At 45.5% G+C, this 22083-nt stretch overlaps 1 protein-coding gene across 1 annotated transcript; it reads right to left on the bottom strand.

The window, feature by feature from the left end:
- Window positions 1-220: 220 nt before the first annotated feature.
- On the bottom strand, window positions 221-21833 carry LOC139452627 (uncharacterized). The gene is made up of 4 exons (XM_071234164.1): window positions 21448-21833; window positions 5307-5518; window positions 2769-4275; window positions 221-1568 (listed from the first exon to the last, which is right to left on the bottom strand). The coding sequence occupies exons 1-4, from the start codon at window positions 21674-21676 to the stop codon at window positions 1315-1317; spliced, it is 2202 nt and encodes a 733-aa protein (XP_071090265.1). The 5' UTR covers window positions 21677-21833; the 3' UTR covers window positions 221-1314.
- Window positions 21834-22083: the final 250 nt, after the last annotated feature.

The following is a 22083-nucleotide window of genomic DNA, read 5'->3' on the forward strand; positions in this document are numbered from 1 at the left end:
CTTGTGTTCCTCGGGTGCCAGATCCTCCGCTGGCTGGTTCGAATCCAAGATTCACTCTGCAGCACACCTGCTTTCGCACACGTGATAACTGTCTAAGACCTGCGTCTCTTAGTGTTGTCCTCCCACAAGTTTACACGTAATGATATAACTGAACTACCTAATAAAGGGACGTGAAACCCATCTCACGTTATTGCAATAACACACCAGTCATATAAGCGGTAACAAGAAGTCTTTTATTCAAGTATGAAAATTGTACAAAAATTATGCAAAAGATTGATTCACCCAATATGTACAAAAACAAGTATTTGCCCTATGCTCTATATATACATAGTATATAATCTACAGCTATCGCTCGGTGGCTCAAAGGTCTCTGTCATTGTAGTTCCATGTCCAGATGGATACGTATACGGTTAAATGCTTCAAGATAACTCGCTCAATACTTCCCTGTAGCAACTGACCAAAGCACGAATATATCCCCGAGGACGATGCCGTTGGACCGACCAAATCATATGTACCTTATGTCCTGCTATTTTGTTTGTAATTAAGGCGTTTTTTAAAATCAGGGCAGCGTTTTTTGTGAAGATGACTACCTCGTTTGGTTTTATTTTCTTGAGAGGGGTCAACAAAAACAAGCTATGGCATAACCTCTCCAAATGAATCCAGATATACAGAGTATTTTGCCAACCTTGTGAATTGCTGTTTTTCTGAATACGAGGACAGCATCGCTTGAACCACCGAGTCTGTCAAGGTTAAAATACACATAGCATCGGTAACATGTATAGTTAAAACTATGTACAACGCGAACTAATATTCATCCAAGATATCGACGATGATGTATCTTTTGATGTATTACATGACCTAGATGAAGAGTAATGTCATTTTAGAAAGTACACAAGCTTTGTGTCTTTACTTCAGTCTCTTGAGTTCCAATATCTCGGAAAAAGAAATCTTGGTTCGTTTTTTCTGACTTTCATTTGTGCTTCAAATATCTGATTGCCGCATAGCGGCGTGATACGTGTTTCAAACACATCCGGAATCAAAACAACCGGAAGTGAACTTCGCCCTCTTCCGATAAAAATGTAGATGACTTGTCTTATGTTGATGTGAAACAGAATGCATCTATTCTACATGCGGATGTCGCTCTGGCACCGCATCGGCTTCCTCGCTCCTTCATTTGTCTCAGTGTTCCGTGTGAACTCTGACACATTCGTTACGTCAACAACGGTGAACACGACGTCGCGCATACCAAAAATGGAAACCACGGTTTCCATGGTAATCATAACCAGCTCTCGTTCAGATCTCGTTTACGTGTCTTCAGCCATGATGGTGTCTCCTCCTTCTCCGTCGTCGACGTCCGCCCCTGTTCCTGTTGAACATGCTGTTGAAATAGTTCCATTTACACGTGCGCATGCTTCCACATATTTTTTCAACGGAAAGCCTTGGGCAGTTCATGCCGCCATTACGAGCGTGCTGTGTGACCTGACGTGTCCTTTTATTGACGCCGAACCCACACGTTAAGCTGCACGCGCTCCAAGGTGACCAATCAGTGACCAAACAGTCTAGTTGTTCTGAAAGATGAAAATACAGGATTATACCATTGACTTAGTAACGTATAACGCCACTTAAAGCACACATCAAGCATATTTCGGGAGCACATCGCCATAGGTTTTACGGTACCAATATTTGCAATCGAACACAGATCTTCGGCATAACGAGAGCACACATTATATCAAAAGGATACTCCCCTCGCCTCACAGGACTATTATGTGAGGTGAGGTGAAATAGGGTTTAACGTCACGTCCAAGATTATTGCACTTATATAGCGACGTGCAAGCACGTGTGTGTGTGTGTGTGGCTGCTTGTACTAGACCGGACTGATGCCGATTTAAAGTGCTAGCTCACTGAGATACCATGACGCAGTTTAACATGAATACCCCACTCAGACACAGTATACTGACTCCGAGCCGACCAGTCCTTGTTTTCGCCCCTTAATGCCCAGCGCCAGACAGGGTAACAACAAGTATCATCTTTTAACCTCTTTTTGTATGACGCGGCCGGGGATCGAACTACGGACCTTCCGCTCTCCAGGCGGACGCTCTACCACTAGAGCACGGAGGCGGTCAGGAATATTATGATGACTTCTCAATAATCTGTCGATATGGTACCGTCTTTTTCACCGCTTACGGATATAAATCACCTCACTCATTGTTGGCTTAGATTGTTTGTTGTTTAACGCCGCACTCAGTCATATTTCAGCTATATGATTGCGGCCTGTAAACTATCGAGTCTGGACCAGACAATCCAGTGATTGAAATCATGAACATCGATCCACGCAATTGGGATACGATGACATGCATCAAGCAAGTCAGCGAGCCTGATCACCTGATCCCGTTAGTCGCCTCTTACGAAAGTGATCAGTGCTTTAAGCGTGTTGGATTTCCAAAATGATACCATTAAGACCTTTCAAATACCAACCAGGCAGGAGGTTTCAAGTGTACGAGCATAAAGCTCCCATTCTGTTTGGAGCTGTTATTGTTAGAGACACGAATATGAAGGCACTGGCGGTTTACGTTGAATTCAGCGACCTCTTATGAAAGCGTCGTCAGATCTTGATGCAGAGAGGTATTGTGTCGGAGTAAAAGGTCTAATATTGATTAGATTGTTGGATTGATCATGATACACCCATCTACGTTACATGCATATTTATATATATATTACGAAATGTTTCACTAACCCTAGGACCTATTGACCAGGATAGACCAACTCACCATCTGTTTTCCTGCCTCTCAGTGGAGATTTCACGTGGAAGATGCCCAGTGTTTCTAAAGCCTCTTTCTGGTCTGTCTCTTTCTCGACGTTGTCACCACGACTTTCACTCCACGTGTCTTTCTCGACGTCATTATCAGCACCGCCTCGGACATAGGTAGGAGCGTTGTTGTCAACGTCGCTGTCCACTGGTGGTGTCTGAGTGTGGGGCCTTTCAGTTTGACCGCTCCGGACAATGTCTTCGACGTGCTGGTTGACCTGGTGACCTTGAGTGGCGCCCGTCTTAACGCCTCCAGACGAGTATGCAGCGGCGTAGTCCGGGACAACGTCCTCGTCTTTTTCAACGTCTTTTTCAACGTCTTCTTCCACTTGACTATCGATAGTGTGATCAAACATAATAGGCTTCCCTGTCGACCTTGTGTCCACGCTTTGATCAACATTGTCGTGTCCGTAGTGCTGCTCTCGATCTACACTTTGCTGTACTTGACTTCCGGTATTGTACTTCTGTGTGATCTCATGGCTTTCCTCACTACGGTCTGAAATCTGACTACTTGATTCTTTTGCTTCTTCGCTGTCTACACTGTTCATGTTCAGATTGCCCTGCTCAATACTCACATCTTCACCTTCGTCTGACTCCTTCGACATCGGGAACGTCGGCTGCAGCATCAGTCTAGCCTTGGCAGCTTCTTCAGAATCGTTGTCCTCGCCCATTGTGTTTTTTACGGTCTCAAGCCCATGCTCCCGTGTTAATGAATTAACATTATCAACTGGGCGGTACATCTGTGTAGTCGATGTAGTTGGAGCTGGTGTTGTAGGATTTTCAGACGTCGTTGAGACATCGGCATACGGATCCCTCCCGGCGGGAAATGACTCCACAGCTTTCTCTTCAGTACGTTCAATCTTAGTTCCGACGTGAGGTCCCTCTTCCTCTTCCTCAATCTCTTCCGAGCTCTGGTCAGCCAGGACTTGTCCTCCCCTTTTCACCATTCTCTGAAGGAAGAAGGTACGTCTTGGTGACGTCTTCAATCTGTTCTGGATATCATTCTCTAGTTTCTCCCTTAGTGCCTGGTCGATCTTGGTGTTGATCGCGATCTCTTCCGCGCCTGCCTCCTGCGGGGCCCACGATTTGTGTGACAGTTCATGGGGCTGCTTCTCAACGACCATGTTAGGCATGGAGTTGAATTTAACATCCGTGACCCGTCCCTGTTGCTGATATTCCACAACCCTCTCCAGAATGGCATGAGCTATCCGGGGCAGCTTATTTCTGTCGGGGTAGAAGAAGGAGCTGGCCGGGTGGTCGGGGTAGCTGGGTGTAATCTCAAATATCTTCTGTGGCGGGTGAGAGGGCCAGTTGGGGGACGTGTAGGTGAGACCTTTGTCAGTTCCGGCGTCCATTGGGCGGAGGTGGGCGTACACCTTCCTTCTCCAGCGGCCATTGCGGCACAGCTCCAGTCCATCGACGCCAACAAACCAGTCAGGACTCGGGATGATCTTCACCAGGAAGGAAACCTGCAACATGCATAGAACGTGAGTCAAAGGGTGTTACTCTCCGCCCGGAGATCGGAAGGTCCGGGGTACGATACCAGGCCGCGTCATATCAAAAGACGTTTAAATATGGTACTTGTCGTTACCCTGTCCGGCGCTCGGCATTAAGGGGCTAAAACAAGGACTGATCGGCTCGGAGTCAGTATATTGTGTCTGAGTGGGGTATTCATGTTAAAACTGCGGCATAGTATCTCAGTGGGCTAGCACTATAAATCGGCATCAGTCCGGACTAGTACAAGAAGCCATACACACACACACGTGCATGCACGTCACTATATAAGTGCAATAATTTTGGACGCGACGTTAAACTCCATTTCACCTTACCTGTTACTCTCCCTAAACGGTTCTTACGGTTATACTGTATGTCAAAGGTCATTATTAAGGGCGGTGGGGCAGCCTTGTTGTTTAAACGTTCGCCCATCACGTCGAAGACCCGGGTTTCGATTCCCCACATGGGTACAATGTGTGAAACCCATCTCTGGTGTCCTCCGCCGTGATTTTGCAGGGATATTGCTAAAAGCAGCGTAAAACCAAACTCACTCACTCACTCCAATGCTATTTTCCCCTACCACGTCATACCCACCTGCCTGCCTGGATGGCACATCGCTATACAATTGCAGGGGCGGTCGGGTAGCCTAGTGGTTAAAGCGTTCGCTCGTCACGCCGAAGACCCGGGTTCGAATCCCGACATGGGTACAATGTGTGAAGCCCATTTCTGGTGTCCCCCGCCGTGATATTGCTGGAATATTGCTAAAAGCCGCGTAAAACCAATCTCACTCACTCACTCCCTATACAATTGCAATAATCAAGACGAACCACGCACCGTATTGTGCATCAACTGGCACAAAGACATCACAGAGCTTCGACTTGTGTCACAGAATGTCTAATGTCTATGTTAAAGTATGAGCGTTAAGATGGTCGTAGTGCAAAGATCGCTTTGTGCAGATGGGCCCTAATCCATCTGATATAATTACTCCTCGCGATGTTATACATACCTTTGAATGTTTTCCATCAGCGAAGATTCTTGCCGACGTCCGACCCACCCCTCCTCGGATTGGTGCAGCGGTGAATATATCAAACGTGTCATTGTATCCTTGCGCATGCCTGTCCAGTAATATTGTGCTTCTTTCTTCAACAAATTTCTTAACAGCATGAGAGGCCAGCTCACCCACAGACCACATCTTATGCGTCCGCCCATGAGTTAAACCTGAAAAAAATAGTCCAGGGATCAGCATAATTTTGTAAAGAAACAACAATTTTCTTTCCGCATACTGCTACAGATAGCGGATAGAGGAGTAAGCAGAAGTCTCCAGTAGCTGCTTGCCGTAAAAAGCACGGGGGGCGCTAGAAATAGGCTCACATTTTATCTCTGTGGGGACTAGAACCTGAGCATTCGGCATGACGAGTGAGTGAGTGAGTCAGTTGGTTTAACGCCGCTTTTAACAGTATTACAGTTATATCACGGCGTGTCAGCTTCATGTGGGAGGAAAGCCCGAAGTGATGCAGGTCTCAGACGTTCACCACTTCGGTGAAACCCACGAACACGTGTATGGTGCTGACAAACCTAGAAACATAATCGGGGCGAACAGGGATTCGAACCCACACTCATAGGTTTCTGGCGTGCCCAAGAGACGCAACTCTGCACAGCGAATCGCAGCGCCTTAGACGATTGGGCCACCCGTGCCCCCTTCGGCATGACGAGCGACCACTTCAACCACCAGGCTACCCCCAACGCCCCGTGTAGCTGAATTGCATCAATTCTACATGTATGTCTGTCGTGCAGATGTTGTCCTATATTCTTCCCCTTATTTAGCAGAATGTATAGACTATGATTTACAGCGAACTTCACGTCACCGTTTGCATGCTCAGCAACCGCCTGTTTACACACTGAGAAATGTACACAGTTGAATATCCCTCATGTGATTCGTTCCAGGTTTGGTTGTTAAGACTGGAAATAACAATGTCCTCAAAGTTTTCCAGTGTCGGGTCATGACACAAATGAGACTACTTCTGCTAGAAGTGTATTTACGAAAAGTGCTTAGAGTTGAATCAAGGGGACTCGACTTGGGCGATAAGGCGGAAACTCGGAGTTAATTATTGGTCCGAATTTATCGTTCATTCAGTGAATTATTTGCTCAAACGGGTGCACGGGTGGCCCAGTAATCTAAATCTCAGCAATTCTCTCTTCTTAATTCTCACCTTTGGCCATGTCCAGATTAGTCCTGATTATAATCATTGGTTTGTCAAACAAGTTTTAAAAATCTATGACTTGCGTCATCTCGGGTTTTCCTCACAAACTATGATAAACTAAGTACTCTACAAAGCGGCGGTCACCTCAACTTGACCCATGGGCGAATTTGGGAATTTAGCTTACAATCAGCGGATCCTGGCACACCCCAGGGCCCTAACTCTGCAGTGAACTTCGGTGCCTTTGACTTTTGGGCTACTTGTCTAGTAGTAGACCCTCAAGCTGTGACCTGAGTTGTGATATATCGATATATTGCTGTGGTTGCTGTTATCGTTTTGCTGTTACTTCTTTGTTGAGGTTTTGCTGTTGGTATTGTCGTGATGTTGCTGTTGCTGTGTTTGTTTGTTGTTTAACGCCGCACTCAGCAATATTCCAGCTCTATGGCGACGGTCTGTAAATAAACGAGTCTGAACCAGACAATCCAGGGATTGACATCATGAGCATCTATCCACGCAATTAGGTTTCGACGAGATGCATCAACCGAGTCAGTGAGCCTGGCCACCCGATCCCGTTAATCGCCCCGACAAGCATAGTCGCCTTTTAAGGCAAGCATGGGTTGCTGAAGACCTATTCTACCCCGGATCTTCACGGGTCTGCTGTTCCTGTAATATTGCTGTTGGTATTGTGATGTTGCAATGTGTTTATGTAATGTTGATGGTATTACGGCGCTGTGCTATTGTTGTGCTGTTGCTATTTTTATTGCATATTGCTGTGTTGTTGGGATGCTGTTCATGTAAAATTGACGTCGTGCTGTTGCTGATGTTGATGCGATATTGCAATGTTGTTATTGTCGTGTTTTTGCAATGACAATGTTGTAATATCATTGTCGTGTTGTTGCCGTTTCCTCTCCATAATTCTCACACCCCAATACAGTATTTCAACCGATGGCATTTTAACCTATGTTCGTGAATATAGAAGGAAGTAACACCACCACAAACAGTTGTAAGATGGTGGTCAGGTGCTATTTTGGCAGGTTCAAAATGCCACTGATAGGATGTCCATCTGTTATGCGTTTCGTTACATACACAGGAACGAGGCTGGACACGTGTTGTCTATCTTCACAAACAGTGTTTATTGGGGGATGTTTTCCCATTATCTCGACTACCAGTCTCTGGACCAGATGTTACAATGTATCATACACTGTGATGACAACTCCTTAGCACAACCCTAAACCGGTCTATCCTAACGAACACGCCGACCCAGACGCCCCGCATGCACCCGGAGCGGCCATGTTGATGACCTCTTACGCGCAGACGTTGGTAAAAGATCAATCTTCCTGCGATATTTCCCCAACAACTGGTCCCAGGTGCTGTCTGTAGACGATATGTATGAGGCAGATTGAGGGAGCAATAGCCAACGTATGTTTGTTGTAGAACACCGGGTCAGGCTGCAGTATATAGAGCAGAGTGAAAACCGTGTCTAGGACAAGTATTGTGCAACAGTCGCGTCCGCAAGTCGGTCTTGCTGAAATGTCAGAGCACCAGTTGTGGGGGAAACATTATCAGTTTCTGGGTTTGTGCCACCCGTCTGTTTTTGATGTACTTACTTTCCATAGCACGATCACGCACTGGCCCGATTTGGTAAGTGTGGCCTTGACATTGAGGTATGATTCACTCGCATCGGGGAGAACTGAACTTTCATATATCTACATACGTTGCAGATGTAGACGAGTCAATCTCAACCAGATGGCTTGATTGTCAACACGGGCAGTGGATTAGTCTAGTGGGTGATGCGTCCACTTGAAGCGCTAGGGACACGGGTTCAACTCCCATGATGAGTGCATTTGTGAAATTGTAAGATGACGTTACAAACGTTGCAAATCCACTCACTCACTTAAAGTGTCTAAAATAGAGCTGACACCAAACTATTCATTTCAATGTCATCGTGAGTGAATATGGTTTTATTCCGCTTTAAGCAATATTCCAGCAATATCATGGGGACCACCAGAATTGGGCTTTACACATTTTTTTGTACCCGTGTCGGAATTCAAACCCGGGTTACCATAAGACGATAAAAGATGGTACTTGTTGTTACCCTGTCTGGCGCTCTGCATTAAGGGGCTAAAACAAGGACTGGTCGGCTCGGAGTCAGTATACTGTGTCTGAGTGGGGTATTCATGTTAAGCTGCGGCATGGTATCTCAGTTTGCTAGCACTATAAATCGGCATCAGTCCGGACTAGTACAAGCAGACACACACACACACACACGTGCATGCACGTCGCTATATATGCAATAATCTTGGACGCGACGTTAAACCCCATTTCACCTCACCTCTAACGTACTGTACATCTAACCGAGACTATTTTAAGTTTGACCTAGAACCATTTCAAGTCTTCATCAGTGATATGTGTGCGTTTGGTTAACTGTTTTTTAAGTCAGATCGAAATATATCTGAACTTTACAATATATCGATTAGGCAGATCCACACACAACGGTGGCCTGCTTTTCATGTGATCCGAGGCGAAAAAACTCGCCGTAACCTTAGCTGCCAGAATTGAGTGTCAGATTCAAACAGATCGTGAACTTTGGTTTGGCAGCATGTACCCGTTCTCGTGGGTTTAACATAGTAACCACCTGAGACTTGCTTCCTATTCCCAAACATAAAAAGGTGTTTCTGAAAGACGGTCATGGGGAGGCATTCAACCCTACACGACTTCTCACAAAGGACACTGCAAAACTACCCCTTGTCCTGCATGCCAGATGAAGCCAAGTACATGTCTCCCTGCACCCGGGTCAGTCGGCGTTCTTTACTACTTAGAAAACTATCCAGCTCTCGTTTACATTCAAAGACATTGCAAACGCTCGACGTTTCCCACAAGCGGGTGTGTTTACTCGGGGTTTGACTTCCGACATTAACTGCTCGTCCCTGCTTGGGTATCTCGGCAGCTGTCATGCTCCGCCATTGTTAGATGCACGTGGCTGCATACATCAAAGCAGGTGCGATTTGAAACCTCTTATATCATACTTAGCACCGATACCACGCTCACTGGGGTTGTATTGTTGAGTTGTTGGTTCTGAGCTACCGCTAATTCTTCCATAGATGTGTTCAAAGAGTACCACTGGCACGAGGAGATCCTAGTTTCATTTCTGAAACATCGGTGGTGGTAACCAACTGCCCGTGGCAATGACCAGCCATCCTTGAGGAACATAGCTAGGGGAGGGTGTTAGGGTTGCTGAGGCAACGTATCTACGTAACATCCCGCTAGCCTACAATATGTGGAAGGGGTCATGTTTTTTTTATCGTTTGTTGTTTAACGTCATCTGTAAATAATCGAGTCTGGACCAGACAATCCCGTGATTGATATCATGACTATTGATCTAGGCAATTGGGATACGATGAAATGCATCAACTCAGTCAGCGATCCTGACCACCCGAGCCCTTTAGTCGCCTCTTACGACAAGTATAGTTGCCTCTTACGACAAGCATGGGTTGCCGAAGACCAGTTTTAACCCGGATCTTCAAGGGTCATGGAGTAACCAACCGATGGGGATGGGTGGGTGGGAATCGGACCTCGTGGCCAGAGTGAACAGACATATATGTGTAGTAGATGAGAAGTCTTTCTATTTGTTCATTTATTCATTTAACAGAATACGACAAAATCCAGCTCGAGAGACGCTGCTAAGTTTGACCTGTTACGACTCCCACCTTTCACCCAGAAACCCAGTCTGCCATTCAGGACCGGAAACAAATATTCTACTACAGCCCATGCAAATCTATAATAGTGGGCAAGGCTAGAGGAATGCAGTTTTAGGATATGAAGAGAGTCACTGGAAGCCTTTCAGAGCACCACCCCCCCCCCCCCCCCCCCCCCCCCCAACACACACACACGCACGCACGCACTTTTTGAGATCCCCTAGCTTACAGCCGTTTTCGCATTATGGTGTAAATAAATCAAATAAATATAATAACGTTTTCTGTCTGTTCTACTAAAACATGACAAAGGGTGGACACAATTAAGCACAGATGACCGTCGGGACGTGGACAAGCCGGCAGGCGGTTAATGGGCAGGTTATCAACAAGGTGGGGTCAGGACCAGGTGAGAGCATCAAGCAGCAGCATCTATAATAGGAACTGTCAATGTTGCCTGATTGATGGGGCTGCCGATAAATACAGTGAGAAATCGAATATCTTATTTTGAACGACTGGCGAGTCAGTATGGCTGGAGTCATGTGTCACTCATCAAAGCAACCCATGTTGTTTGTGAACATCTGCTCACGCACACCAGTGAAGTCCGTTTCCGTCTATCTGATTTGTTATTGGGGTTGGACATGCATTGTTTTATGGCATAAGCTTATTTCATTGGTAAATGCTTTAAGTGCAACGGAAGTCGTTTTATATTTCGTTTCGTCGTACTAGCGTTGTGCCATGCCATGGTTCCGTAGTGTTATTGTTCGACTGTAGTGTTATATATTGGGCGTCTATAGTGTTATCTATAGTGTCACCATAGTTGTAATCTTCAGTGCTACCGACATTTTACCTATAGTCCCCTATAGTGTTATCTATAGTGTCACCATAATGTTATCTATAGTGCCACCGTAATGTTATCTATAGTGTCGCCGTAGTGTTATATATAGTGTCACCGTAATGTTATCTATAGTGTCACCGTAATGTTATCTATAGTCCCACTGTAGTTTTATCTATAGTATCACCGTAGATTTATCTATGGTACCGTCGTAGTGTTATTTATATTGCCAACATTGTGTTTTCTATAGAGCCAACAAAGTGTTTATGAAGTGTCACCGTAATGTAATCTATAGTGCCGCCGTCGTGTTTTCTATAGTGTTACCGTAATGTTATCTATTGTGTCAACGTAGTGTTTTCTAGAGGGCCAACATTGTACGTGTTATCTATAGTGCCAACGTAGTGTTATCTATTTAAGAAATACATAACGACGAGTGGGAGTTGTTTATCGTAAATATAACACTGCAGAGAGAATAAACCACTCGGGGCGCAGCCGAGAGATCAGAGTGATGTACAGCCTCCCTGGGGATGTTAATAAAATGTACAAATTTCAAAATATTAAAATAATGACTCCCTGAATACAATCCGACCTCAGCGACGTCCATTTTATGAAAAGGGGGGTTAAGTTTGGTATTTCATCTATATTTTCAAAATCCTCATGTCGATCACCTGTACATTTTCTCGAAATACCGATCGTCATATCTCTCCAACTTTTGGATGCGATTGTTCGACCATTGCGTTTATCTAAGTTGCCCAGTTTCATCTATGGGGAGCCACTCGCGAGACTCTTCCCACTCAAAAATAACGTCGTTCATTTTACAACGTCACCTCGTTGCCAGCATATTCGAATCTCCAGAAATTACATCATGACAGAACAATGTTTCATCGTGAAATAAACCAGGCTTCGTTCTCCATTGTTCTTTGCGTTTAATCGCATAGCTATCGTATGCTGACATTTACAGTGCCAACTTAGTGTTATCTATAGTGCCACCGTAGTGTTATCTATAGTGCCACCGTAGTGTTCGCTATAAGGCGATATGGATCTTCAGTACTGGAATGTTTTTCTTTCGAGAGGTCATGTAGCAACTGGCTCCATGTATTACATCTCTACAGATGACAACAATGGAGACATCTTGTAAACCTTTGATGAGAGAATGACAATGATTTTAACCTTCGACAGCAGCAAACATGCGACATTTTATTATCCTGTAGTCCTGTGAACAAGGGTGGGTGTTGCTAGGGTTCATATCATAGTTTGTCTCAGGTGACCTTGACCTCTCGCTCGAAATAAGTCGGACGTGCTGTAGCCGCATAGCAGACATCATGGCACTTGGGCTGGGACGAGTCCAAATTTCCTACCCGAGAACCCAAGTTACCTGTCCCAGCCCTAGATGGCACTATGGTGCTTACTATAACACTGAATTGGTTTCCCTTAAATAACGAATTGACACCCATATGGCCTCTAAATATGTCATTGATACTTATCCATATAGTCTTATAATATCGGGCGCGTGAAGATCCGGGTTAGAATTGGTCTTCCAGCAACCCATGCGTGTCGTAAGAGGCGATTAACAGGATCGGGTGGTCAGGCTTGTTGACTTGGCTAATGCATGTCATCGTATCTCAGATGCTTAGATCGATGGTCATGATTTCAATCATTGGATTATCTTTCAGACTTGATTATTTTCAGACCGCCGTCATATAGCTGGACTATTGCTGAGCGTGGCGTTAAACAAACTGAAAAAACAACAAACCAAACATCGCATTGATACCCAGATGGCCTTCAAACCATAAACGGATTCCAATTGGCCTCCATATATAGCATTGATACCTCCAAACATCGCATTGATACCTCATAAACATCTAACATGGCACTATTATTACACATCATATTATACCGAAAATCCGAGTGAGTGAGTATGCTTTTACGCCGCTTTTAGCAATATTCCAGCAATATCACGGCGGGGGACACCAGAAATGCGCTTCACACATTGTACCCATGTCGGGAATCGAACCCGGGTCTTCGGCGTGACGAGTGAACGCTTTAACCTCTAGGCTACACGGCCGCCCCCCCGTATATCCGAATACAAGCCACTTGAAGACGAGTATTGAATATATACCGTTATGCAAGATTTAAATAAATGTGACATATTGTTCTTATTACTATTATTGCCATATAATGTCCTGCACATACATGTACTCCGGGACATGGTCGCGTGTTGTAAACAAAGGTAAGTAAATCGTGACCACAATGTTCACACTGGTAAGAAATGATCACCCTCTCACGTTCTCAAACAGAGGGTAGCTTCACGGCGTTCCAGAAAATCCCACCAGTCAGTCCCCCGTGATTCATCAAAGATGCAAACTGGTTTCATTGTTAAAAGGCGCTGCGCAACATAACCCCAACATCTCGTTTTACAAAGGACTCCATTTGACCTCGGAGGTCAGGGAAGGTCATAAACTTAGTTCAGACACAAACACAAAAACGAGTTGCACGTGGAAGAACAATATTTCGGGTTTGATTGGTTTCCGGACAGGAAAGGACAGTCTATAAATAGCCTCAACCACAGATGACATCCGTCCTGTCGTGTTGTTGCACAAGCCTCTGTGATTACAATGTAAACTATCATAATGTATGAGAAGGAAATAGGCCACATCACACCAGATCAGCTCCTATGCACCCATCATTTTCCCCATCGTGAACACTAATGTTTGTTTTTAAATGGGCGTTTGTGAGTTCAAGAAAACTGCAAAATTACTAAAAAAACAGAGCATCCAGTCAGATCTTGACAAATGCCATTACTGATTACAATGCTAATCTCGCACGCTCCGGACGTGGCCTCTACTTTTTTTTATAGTTTCTATAACAAATGTAAAAAGCTCTTATGTTAGGAATAATATGGCTCATGACCCTGGATTGAGATAATGACGTCGAAGTACCCAAATGCAGACCTCAGCAGGTTTCTAACGCTGGCGAGGACACGTGTGGCCTTGACCTTCAAGCCATCTCTGGTACACTCATCCGCCGACGGGGAATTGGGTTTCGCTGATTGAGCAAATACAGGAATCATATGAGTGTTTGCTTATCTGGCATCGATAGAGGGTAATGAACTGATTTGATGTGCATATTATTCTTTTAAGGCATCAGAAAGTATAATTCCTGGAGCTAATGTCAATGGCAAACACATTTTCGCCAACTAGTCATTCATTTCTGGTGTTCGGAGGATTTCCAGATTCATGGCGTGTATTGACGGGTTCGGGTCGAAATACTGGGTTGTCCAGCCATAGAAAGTCATTTTCTCAAGGCGGATCGTGGCACAACTTTGGGACGCATTTCTGCAAAGCAAATGTTGGTCCTTAAGACACTGGACCACCTTCGCCAGCATCACTTGGATGAAGGCAACGAGTGCTGCTATGATGTTGACGAAACAAACTCTTGGATTCGAAACTCGTTACTATTGATAATAAATGAGTGTGCGAGTTGATCTAGCGCCCCTTTGAACAGAATTTCCGTTATATCGCGGTTTTTCACCTTGATGTTGGAGGAAAGCCCGTAGTGACCAAGGCCGTAGTTAACTTTTTTTCGACTTGGGGGGGGGGGGGGGGGGGGGGGGGGGGGATGGAGCAAATACTTGTACAAGTATCACTTGTCCCAAACTTGTATCTTCATTATTCAAATAGATATATATACGACAATATAAGCATGCAGTGGGGTAGCCTCGTGGTAAATCGTTCGCCCGTCACACTTAAGTTCCGGGTTCCTTTCGCAACAAATTACAAAATGTGACCGTCACTCACCTACGATACGATCTGAGGATCAGATTCAACAATCATAATAAAACAAGATGTGTCTATCTTTGCATTAGAGGTGCCGTGTGATTCATTAACCAAACAAGGATTACATGACGGTGTGACGGTGGGATACAACAGTCCAGAAGCTGATGTCATATGACTCACAGTCTAAACCCGTGTTGCTAAGAGACATCATGGCGGCAAGCAATAACGTTCAAACACGGTCTGAATGAAAGGAATTATGAAAAAAGACCAAATGGTTCATTTGCGTGGGCGCCAGTGTCTACCTGTCGCCCACTTGGGGGCAACAACTAGACCTGGCGGTCAGCACCAACACGCGGAGGATTACATGCAGGCACTACGGCGGGAGGCGGTTTACACGCGGATTAATATATCCACAACCTTTACAGAAATAGAATCAAATCGGTCTAAAAACAGACAAGAAAATATAGGGTTGCCATTTTGGAGGCGGTGGGCGTGTTTATCTTTCGGACACTCATAGGGTGGACTTGACCGAGGCGACCATGTGACTCACGGTCACCGGATCTGTGTGTTGAAAATATTGCCAAAAACACGCGAAGTTTAACGTTTTTGTGGATGCAACATATTTGATTGTAATTTAAATATTATTATATTATGAAATGTATCAACTACCAAGGAAAGTGTGCTACGGATATATGCTACTCAATAGAAGTTAAAGAACACCCGATATTTCATGGCATGACAGATTTACAATAGTAATATCAAAGAGTATGATGTTCCTTAACTTCTTTTGAGTAGTATGTAGAACCACTCGACACACAGTCTACCCATAAGGTTCGTACTGAATTGAACAATGTTCAGCGTTGTTTCTAAAGCATTAACTAACAAAAATAATTGATAACTCATATTTATATAGCCTCGACATTGTGGTAGTTTAATGTGTGAGTGAATTTGGTTTTACACCACTTTCGCAACTCTTCACCTCTACAAAGGCCGTGGACGTAAAGTGGACGTTGTGCTGTTCCGGAGCATCGAACCCGGTGTTCGGCAGAACGATCAAACGAGTTAACCGTTAGGCTACTGCATTTCTGCATATTCACCCCGGCGACCTACGACGCTAACGGTATTCTTCATAAAGTTTTGGTTTGGTTAGTTGTTTTACGCTGCACTCAGCAATATTCCAGCTATATGACGGCGGTCTGTAAATAGTCGAGTCTGGACCAGACAATCCAGTGATTGATATCATGAGCACCGAGCCACGCAATTGGGATCGATGACATGTTTCAACCAAGTCAGCGAGCCTGACCACCCTATCCCATCAGTCGCTGCTTACGACAAGCATTGTCGCCTTTAAAGGCAAGCATGGGTTGCTGAAGACCTATTCTACCCCGGATCTACACGGGTTCTTCATAAAGAACGGAAATGCGGGTGTCTTTCATACCGTGGAGAATTCATAACCAAAACATGTGACCAGCGTGAGTGAGTTTCTGTAAGTTTCTGTAAGTGTGTGTGTGTGATGGTTTTATGCCGCCTTTAGCAATATTCCAGCAATATCACGGTTGGGGACACCATATTTGGGCTTCACACATTGTACCCATGTCGGGAATTGATCCCGGGTCTTCGGCGTGACGGGCGAACGCTTAAACCACTAGGCTACCCGACCGCCCCCGAGGGTGGACGATAGAAATGGGCTTCACACGCCCATAATGAAAAAGATGGGTCTGTGTGTTATACTAGAACAACACTTCTCTACGTCCCGGGTTGGGAGCGATGGGAACACATAATGGATAATGTGTTCGTTCGTTTAGCAAAACCCACAGGTTCGTGGTGCGCTCGCTCCACAATACTGGACTATGAAACCAGAAGGACGTCTATTATTATTATCAAGTTTCTAGTTGGTTATCCCATGAGGGCACCATCATCATCATCATCATCATTATTATCATAGTTCGTTATAGCCCGAGTTGACGTCCTTACAAATCTTTGACTGAGACAACATGTGACCACCCTCCTGCAGCATGAACGTCTCGCCCACGTGATCTGGCATCGTGCAGTTTCATTGGCTGCCGTGGCAGTGCATGAATGACATTGCCCTAAAGACTAAAAATAATACTTATGTTGCCAGTGGGTCTCTGACGACTAATGTTGACACTGCCGTTGGGAGGACGGGAAGGGGCACCGGATAATCCCCTCTGCGTCCCCGACGACACGTCTCTCGCACATGCGTTAAAGTGATTTACAGGTGTACGGACATTTTTAGCCGACAGAGACATTGTTAAACTGTAACCTTTTTTTAATTGTGTTTGTGCTTAGTTTGCTAGTCTTCCTACATACCCGAAACTTTATGGGCGTCGTAACTCTAGTGCTTCTAAACATAGATTTGGGTGACGTGACGGATTGTTGCATATTATATCATGTACCTGTTTTGGCTTCAGCTGAAGTCATGAACGGGTATCAGTCTGCGAACATACGCACGTATACACGACTTCTTTGGTATTATCGTGCACCATAGAATTATCGTTTTTTCTTTCTGTGCTTGTAGGGACATAATATGTGGACAGTGAGTGAGTTTGGTTTAACACAGCTGTGAATAGTATTTCAGTTATATCACGCAGTGTCTGCTCGATGTGGGAGGAAAGTCCGAAGTGATGCAGGTTTTAGACGTTTTCACTTTGGTGAAACCCCTATCACAGGTATCGTGCTCACAAACCTAGAAACATAATCGGGAGAAACGGGATTCGAACCTACGATCATAGGTTTCTGGCGTTCCAAAGGGACGCAACTCTGCACAGCGAATTGCAACAATGAGCAACAGCCAATCAACCAAGTAACCGAGCCTGATCACCACTTCCATTGTAATAGCCTCCTACGACAAGCATAGGGTAATGGGGACCCAGTCAAACTGGGAATCCCCACGGGATTGCGCCTTTAAAACGAGTGGTATCGATAACCTGGGTATGAAGGCATTAAGGAGTGGGATGATACTATCGACAGTACGTCCCTTATGAAGGTATCATTGGATCCACAGTGCACGGTAGCTGTCATCATGTCGACTGCACTTTAAGGGAGGTGGCATCATGCCGACTGTGCACTTTAAAAGGTGCCATCATACCGACTGTGCACTTTTAAAGGTGTCATCATACCGACTGTGTAGTTTTAAGGGAGGTGTCATCATGCCGACTGTGCACTTTTAAGGGAGGTGTCATCATGCCGACTGTGCACTTTTAATGGGAGGTGTCATCATGCCGACTGTGCACTTTAATGGGAGGTGTCATAATACCGACTGTGCACTTTAATGGGAGGTGTCATAATGCCGACTGTGCACTTTAATGGGAGGTGTCATAATGCCGACTGTGCACTTTAATGGGAGGTGTCATCATGCCGATTGTGCACTTTTAAGGAAGGTGTCATAATGCCGACTGTGCACTTTTATAGGAGGTGTCATAATGCCGGCTGTGCACTTTTATGGGAGGTGTCACCATGCCAACTGTGCACTTTTAAGGGGATCGTTACGATGCAGTGCGTTCGCACTGAAATAGGATGAGATCATTTCGACAATGCACCTGATTAAAGTTATTCGATTTACATAATGTCGTTAAAGGCAAACTGGGACATATTGAGCTCCACCAGAATATGACCATGGCTTCAGCTACATCGAAATACGCCGTGAGTTGTGTGACCTTTGCCTGTGGCAGCCATGACAGGCCGCCATGGATGTGGGGTGTGTGATGTGTCAACCGCATGCATCTAACATGCACACACCGGGGATGAAAACAGACTGTTTGCAAACAGTGACAGCGTTCATTGCCCTTTACAATGCACAGACAGGCCGGATACAGCTTCCCATTGTCTGAATCGTATGCTGATTTGCTGAACCTGCTTCAAAATACGTGATGTTTTTGGTGCATCGACACTACAGCAAAAAGGAAAACTGAAACATCTCTAAAAGTGACATGGATCAGATGAAAAAATGGAATTCTTGAAATTTAAATATTTTTTGTATGATTTCCAGGTCAGTGGGCATACAACGCACTGTTGTTCAAAATAGTCATGCCGCTCCGCGATGTGCGCATTGGGGGCGTCAAATTGACGTCAGTTTGCGAATCACGTGCAGTGCAGTCACGTGTCGGCACGCGGTGGTGAAATTAGGAACCTGTTGACAGGAGAATTATAAGTAGCTGCATTTTACAAATACCGAACATTAATACACAGTTTCTTCTATCAAAGGGCTGAAACAAGAAAGCTTGGATGTGAAGAGAATTTATTAAGACAAAACATTTATTGCAACTATTTATTGCACCCAGTGCCTCTTAGGCAGCACCAGCGGAATGTTTGGTGCAGGTTAAACCAGTGCATTGTCAATTTATAACGCGTTGCTGCAAAACGCCACGGCGTTGTTTCACGTTGGACGCTATTTACATGCAATCACATTATGCAGGATTCTCCAGAAAACATTCGGACCTCGGATAACACATCAGTTTTTGCTCATCTCAATCACAAGCCCCCCGCAAATCTGATCCCAGTGTGAAATAACGCTGTTTGGTGCAAGTGCGTTCTGTACTGAATCTCCCGTCCTCGCCTTTACTTTTCGCAGCGATACGTGGTGCGTGGAGCTCAGCTACCGACACGGGAAGGTGAAGGTTGTGATCTGAACCTGTCTGTTGGGAGATGAAATGGGGGTACCCACCACCTATGTGATGCTGTGAATGCTTACAGCGAGACTAGAGACCATGGTCTCATGCCTTGTTTCTGCGTAGGCCTAGACGTAAGAAGTGTTGTGAGGTAACATCCACATATGTAAGGCAGTGCATGCTTACAGCGAGATTAGAGACATTGCTGACAATTCGGAGCCCTGTACCGCTTTAACATTGCCGTTTGACTGGAGCCATGTACCGCTTTAACACTGCCGTTTGACTGGAGCTCTGTACCGCTTTAACACTGCCGTTTGACTGGAGCCCTGTACCCCTTTAACACTGCCGACTGACAGGGCACCTGTTCCCCTTTTACAATGCAACTGACCGGAGCCCTGTCCAGATCTCTGCCGTCCTCCCTTTAACACTGCCGACTGACCATATCCATGTCCCCTTTAACACTGCCGACTGACCAGATCTCTGCCGTCCTCCCTTTAACACTGCCGACTGGCCAGATCTCTGCCATTCTCCCCTTAACACTGCCGACTGACCATATCCATGTCCCCTTTAACACTGCCGACTGACCAGATCTCTGCCATCCTCCCCTTAACACTGCCGACTGACCATATTCCTGTCACCTTTAACACTGCCGACTGACCAGATCTCTGCCGTTTCCCCTTTAACATTGCCGACTGACCAGATCTCCGCCGTCCCCACTTTAACACTGCACGACTGACCATATTCCTGTCCCCTTTAACACTGCCGACTGACCAGATCTCTGCCGTTTCCCCTTTAACATTGCCGACTGACCAGATCTCTGCCGTCCCCACTTTAACACTGCCGACTGACCATATTCCTGTCCCCTTTAACACTGCGGACTGAACAGATCTCTGCCGTCCCCACTTTAACACTGCCGACTGACCAGATCTCCGCCGTCCACATTTTAACACTGCCAACTGACTAGATCTCTGTCCTCCTTTAACACTACCGACTGACCGAATTCCAACCCCCTTCTTAACAATATCTAATGATAAAATAGATACGTCTTAGAACGAGTGAGATTTTGAATCGCAATTAGCAGTATTGACCGGAGCCCAGTCGCATTTAGCAACAATGTCGCCATATATCATTGTAACCAGACTCAATTCTTCTACAGCACCACCCAGGGATCTATTTAGTGAGTCTCTTCATCTCAACCGATGTCCGTGTTGTGGACTCCAACATTGAATATTGAAGAACTATTTTAGGAAATATGACAGTTGATGATTCCTCTTATGATACAGGTACTCTAAACTACGGTTATAACGAACTAGTTTTAGTTCGTTATAACCGTAGTACGCATAAATGCATATATACAACAAATATACAGCAAATGGCCGGGACCAAAAAATAAGTTCGTTATATCTGTAAGTTCGTTATAAGCGTGTTCGTTATAAACGTATTTTACTGTACAACGTTTGAGTTCGAACCAGACACAGCGTCTAGACTCCCCCTCCCCGACTCCCCCTGATTCTGGGATATCCTCATAACTTTGCATTCTTACAACGTGTAACAAGATAATTTTCAGCTGTAATTTTACAACCACTTACACATGGTGTAGGGGCGGTCGGGTAGCCCAGTGGTTAAAGCGTTCGCTCGTCACGCCGAAGAACCGGGTTCGATTCCCGACATGGGTACAATGTGTGAAGCCAATTTCTGGTGTCCCCCTCCGTGAATACCCCACTCAGACAGAGTATACTGACTCAGAGCCGACCAGTCCTTGTTTAGCCCCTTAATGCCGAGCGCCAGGCAGGGAAACAAGAAGAACCAGCTTTTAACGTCTTTTGGTATGAGGCGGCCGGGGATGGAACCCGAGACTTTCCGCTCTACGGGCGGACGTTCTACCACTAGACCACGGAGGCGGTCTATATGAGAAAGAATATGAGGAACATAACAAATACTTCTAATTGTGCAACAGTCAGAAACTGATGTACATGGTATGTTGCAAGGATAGTATTTCATGCCAAACAAATGGGACTTACCAAACAGTTTGGACCACTGAGCGTGAGGTCTGTACTTAGGGTACATTCTGGGAAATGCTTCTTTCGCCCAGTCCCCGAAGAAGGAGAGGTTGTACTCGGCGAGGGAGTCACTCCCGCACTTGCCATTGCCGCGCTTCGCCCGTCGCCCTCGGCGACAGTCCACCACCGACAACACCACGAACACACATACTAGCGTCTTCACGTAATCCAAACTCAGTGAACACTTCATCGTCAGTGACTTGCACTAGGTTTCGCCATAGGGTAGCAATACGTCACTTGGGTCACTGTTCAGTGGGGCCAGAATTGCAGTCGTGTGGTTTATATAGAGCGGACTTAACGGCAGGGCTCCATTCCATTGGTCTGTTCTGGTTTCGTGTTTTTTACTCGCTGTACTGGAGGTGTGCGTTTGATTTTTCACAAACGGTACATCATTGTCACGTGATAAGGCAGATACGACCAGCGAGCGCGGGAAGCAGCGGTGATCTCGTGCCGAGTGTTTTGATCACGTGGTCAGGTTGACCTCGCTGAGCTCTCGCAAAGACGGGAATCTTGTCTTGGCCTGGGTATCTCGATGTATTGTTTGCACTGATGCTGAGGCCATGGAAGCTTGATTACCATATGCAGTAGAGACGCCTC

Source organism: Haliotis cracherodii, unplaced genomic scaffold (assembly GCF_022045235.1).
Source record: "Haliotis cracherodii isolate W230 unplaced genomic scaffold, xgHalCrac1.p SCAF_9, whole genome shotgun sequence".
Classification (NCBI taxonomy): Eukaryota; Metazoa; Mollusca; class Gastropoda; order Lepetellida; family Haliotidae; genus Haliotis; species Haliotis cracherodii.

What these genes read in the sequence shown, in the direction of transcription:
- LOC139452627 (XM_071234164.1), bottom strand. Translation starts at nt 21,676, where the DNA reads ATGAAGTGTTCACTGAGTTTGGATTACGTGAAGACGCTAGTATGTGTG. An exon ending in CTGATGGAAAACATTCAAAG is followed by an intron (nt 4,276 to 5,306) that starts GTATGTATAACA and finishes TGCATGTTGCAG; the next exon opens with GTTTCCTTCCTGGTGAAGAT. An exon ending in GAGAGGCAGGAAAACAGATG is followed by an intron (nt 1,569 to 2,768) that starts GTGAGTTGGTCT and finishes TTCATCTTTCAG; the next exon opens with AACAACTAGACTGTTTGGTC.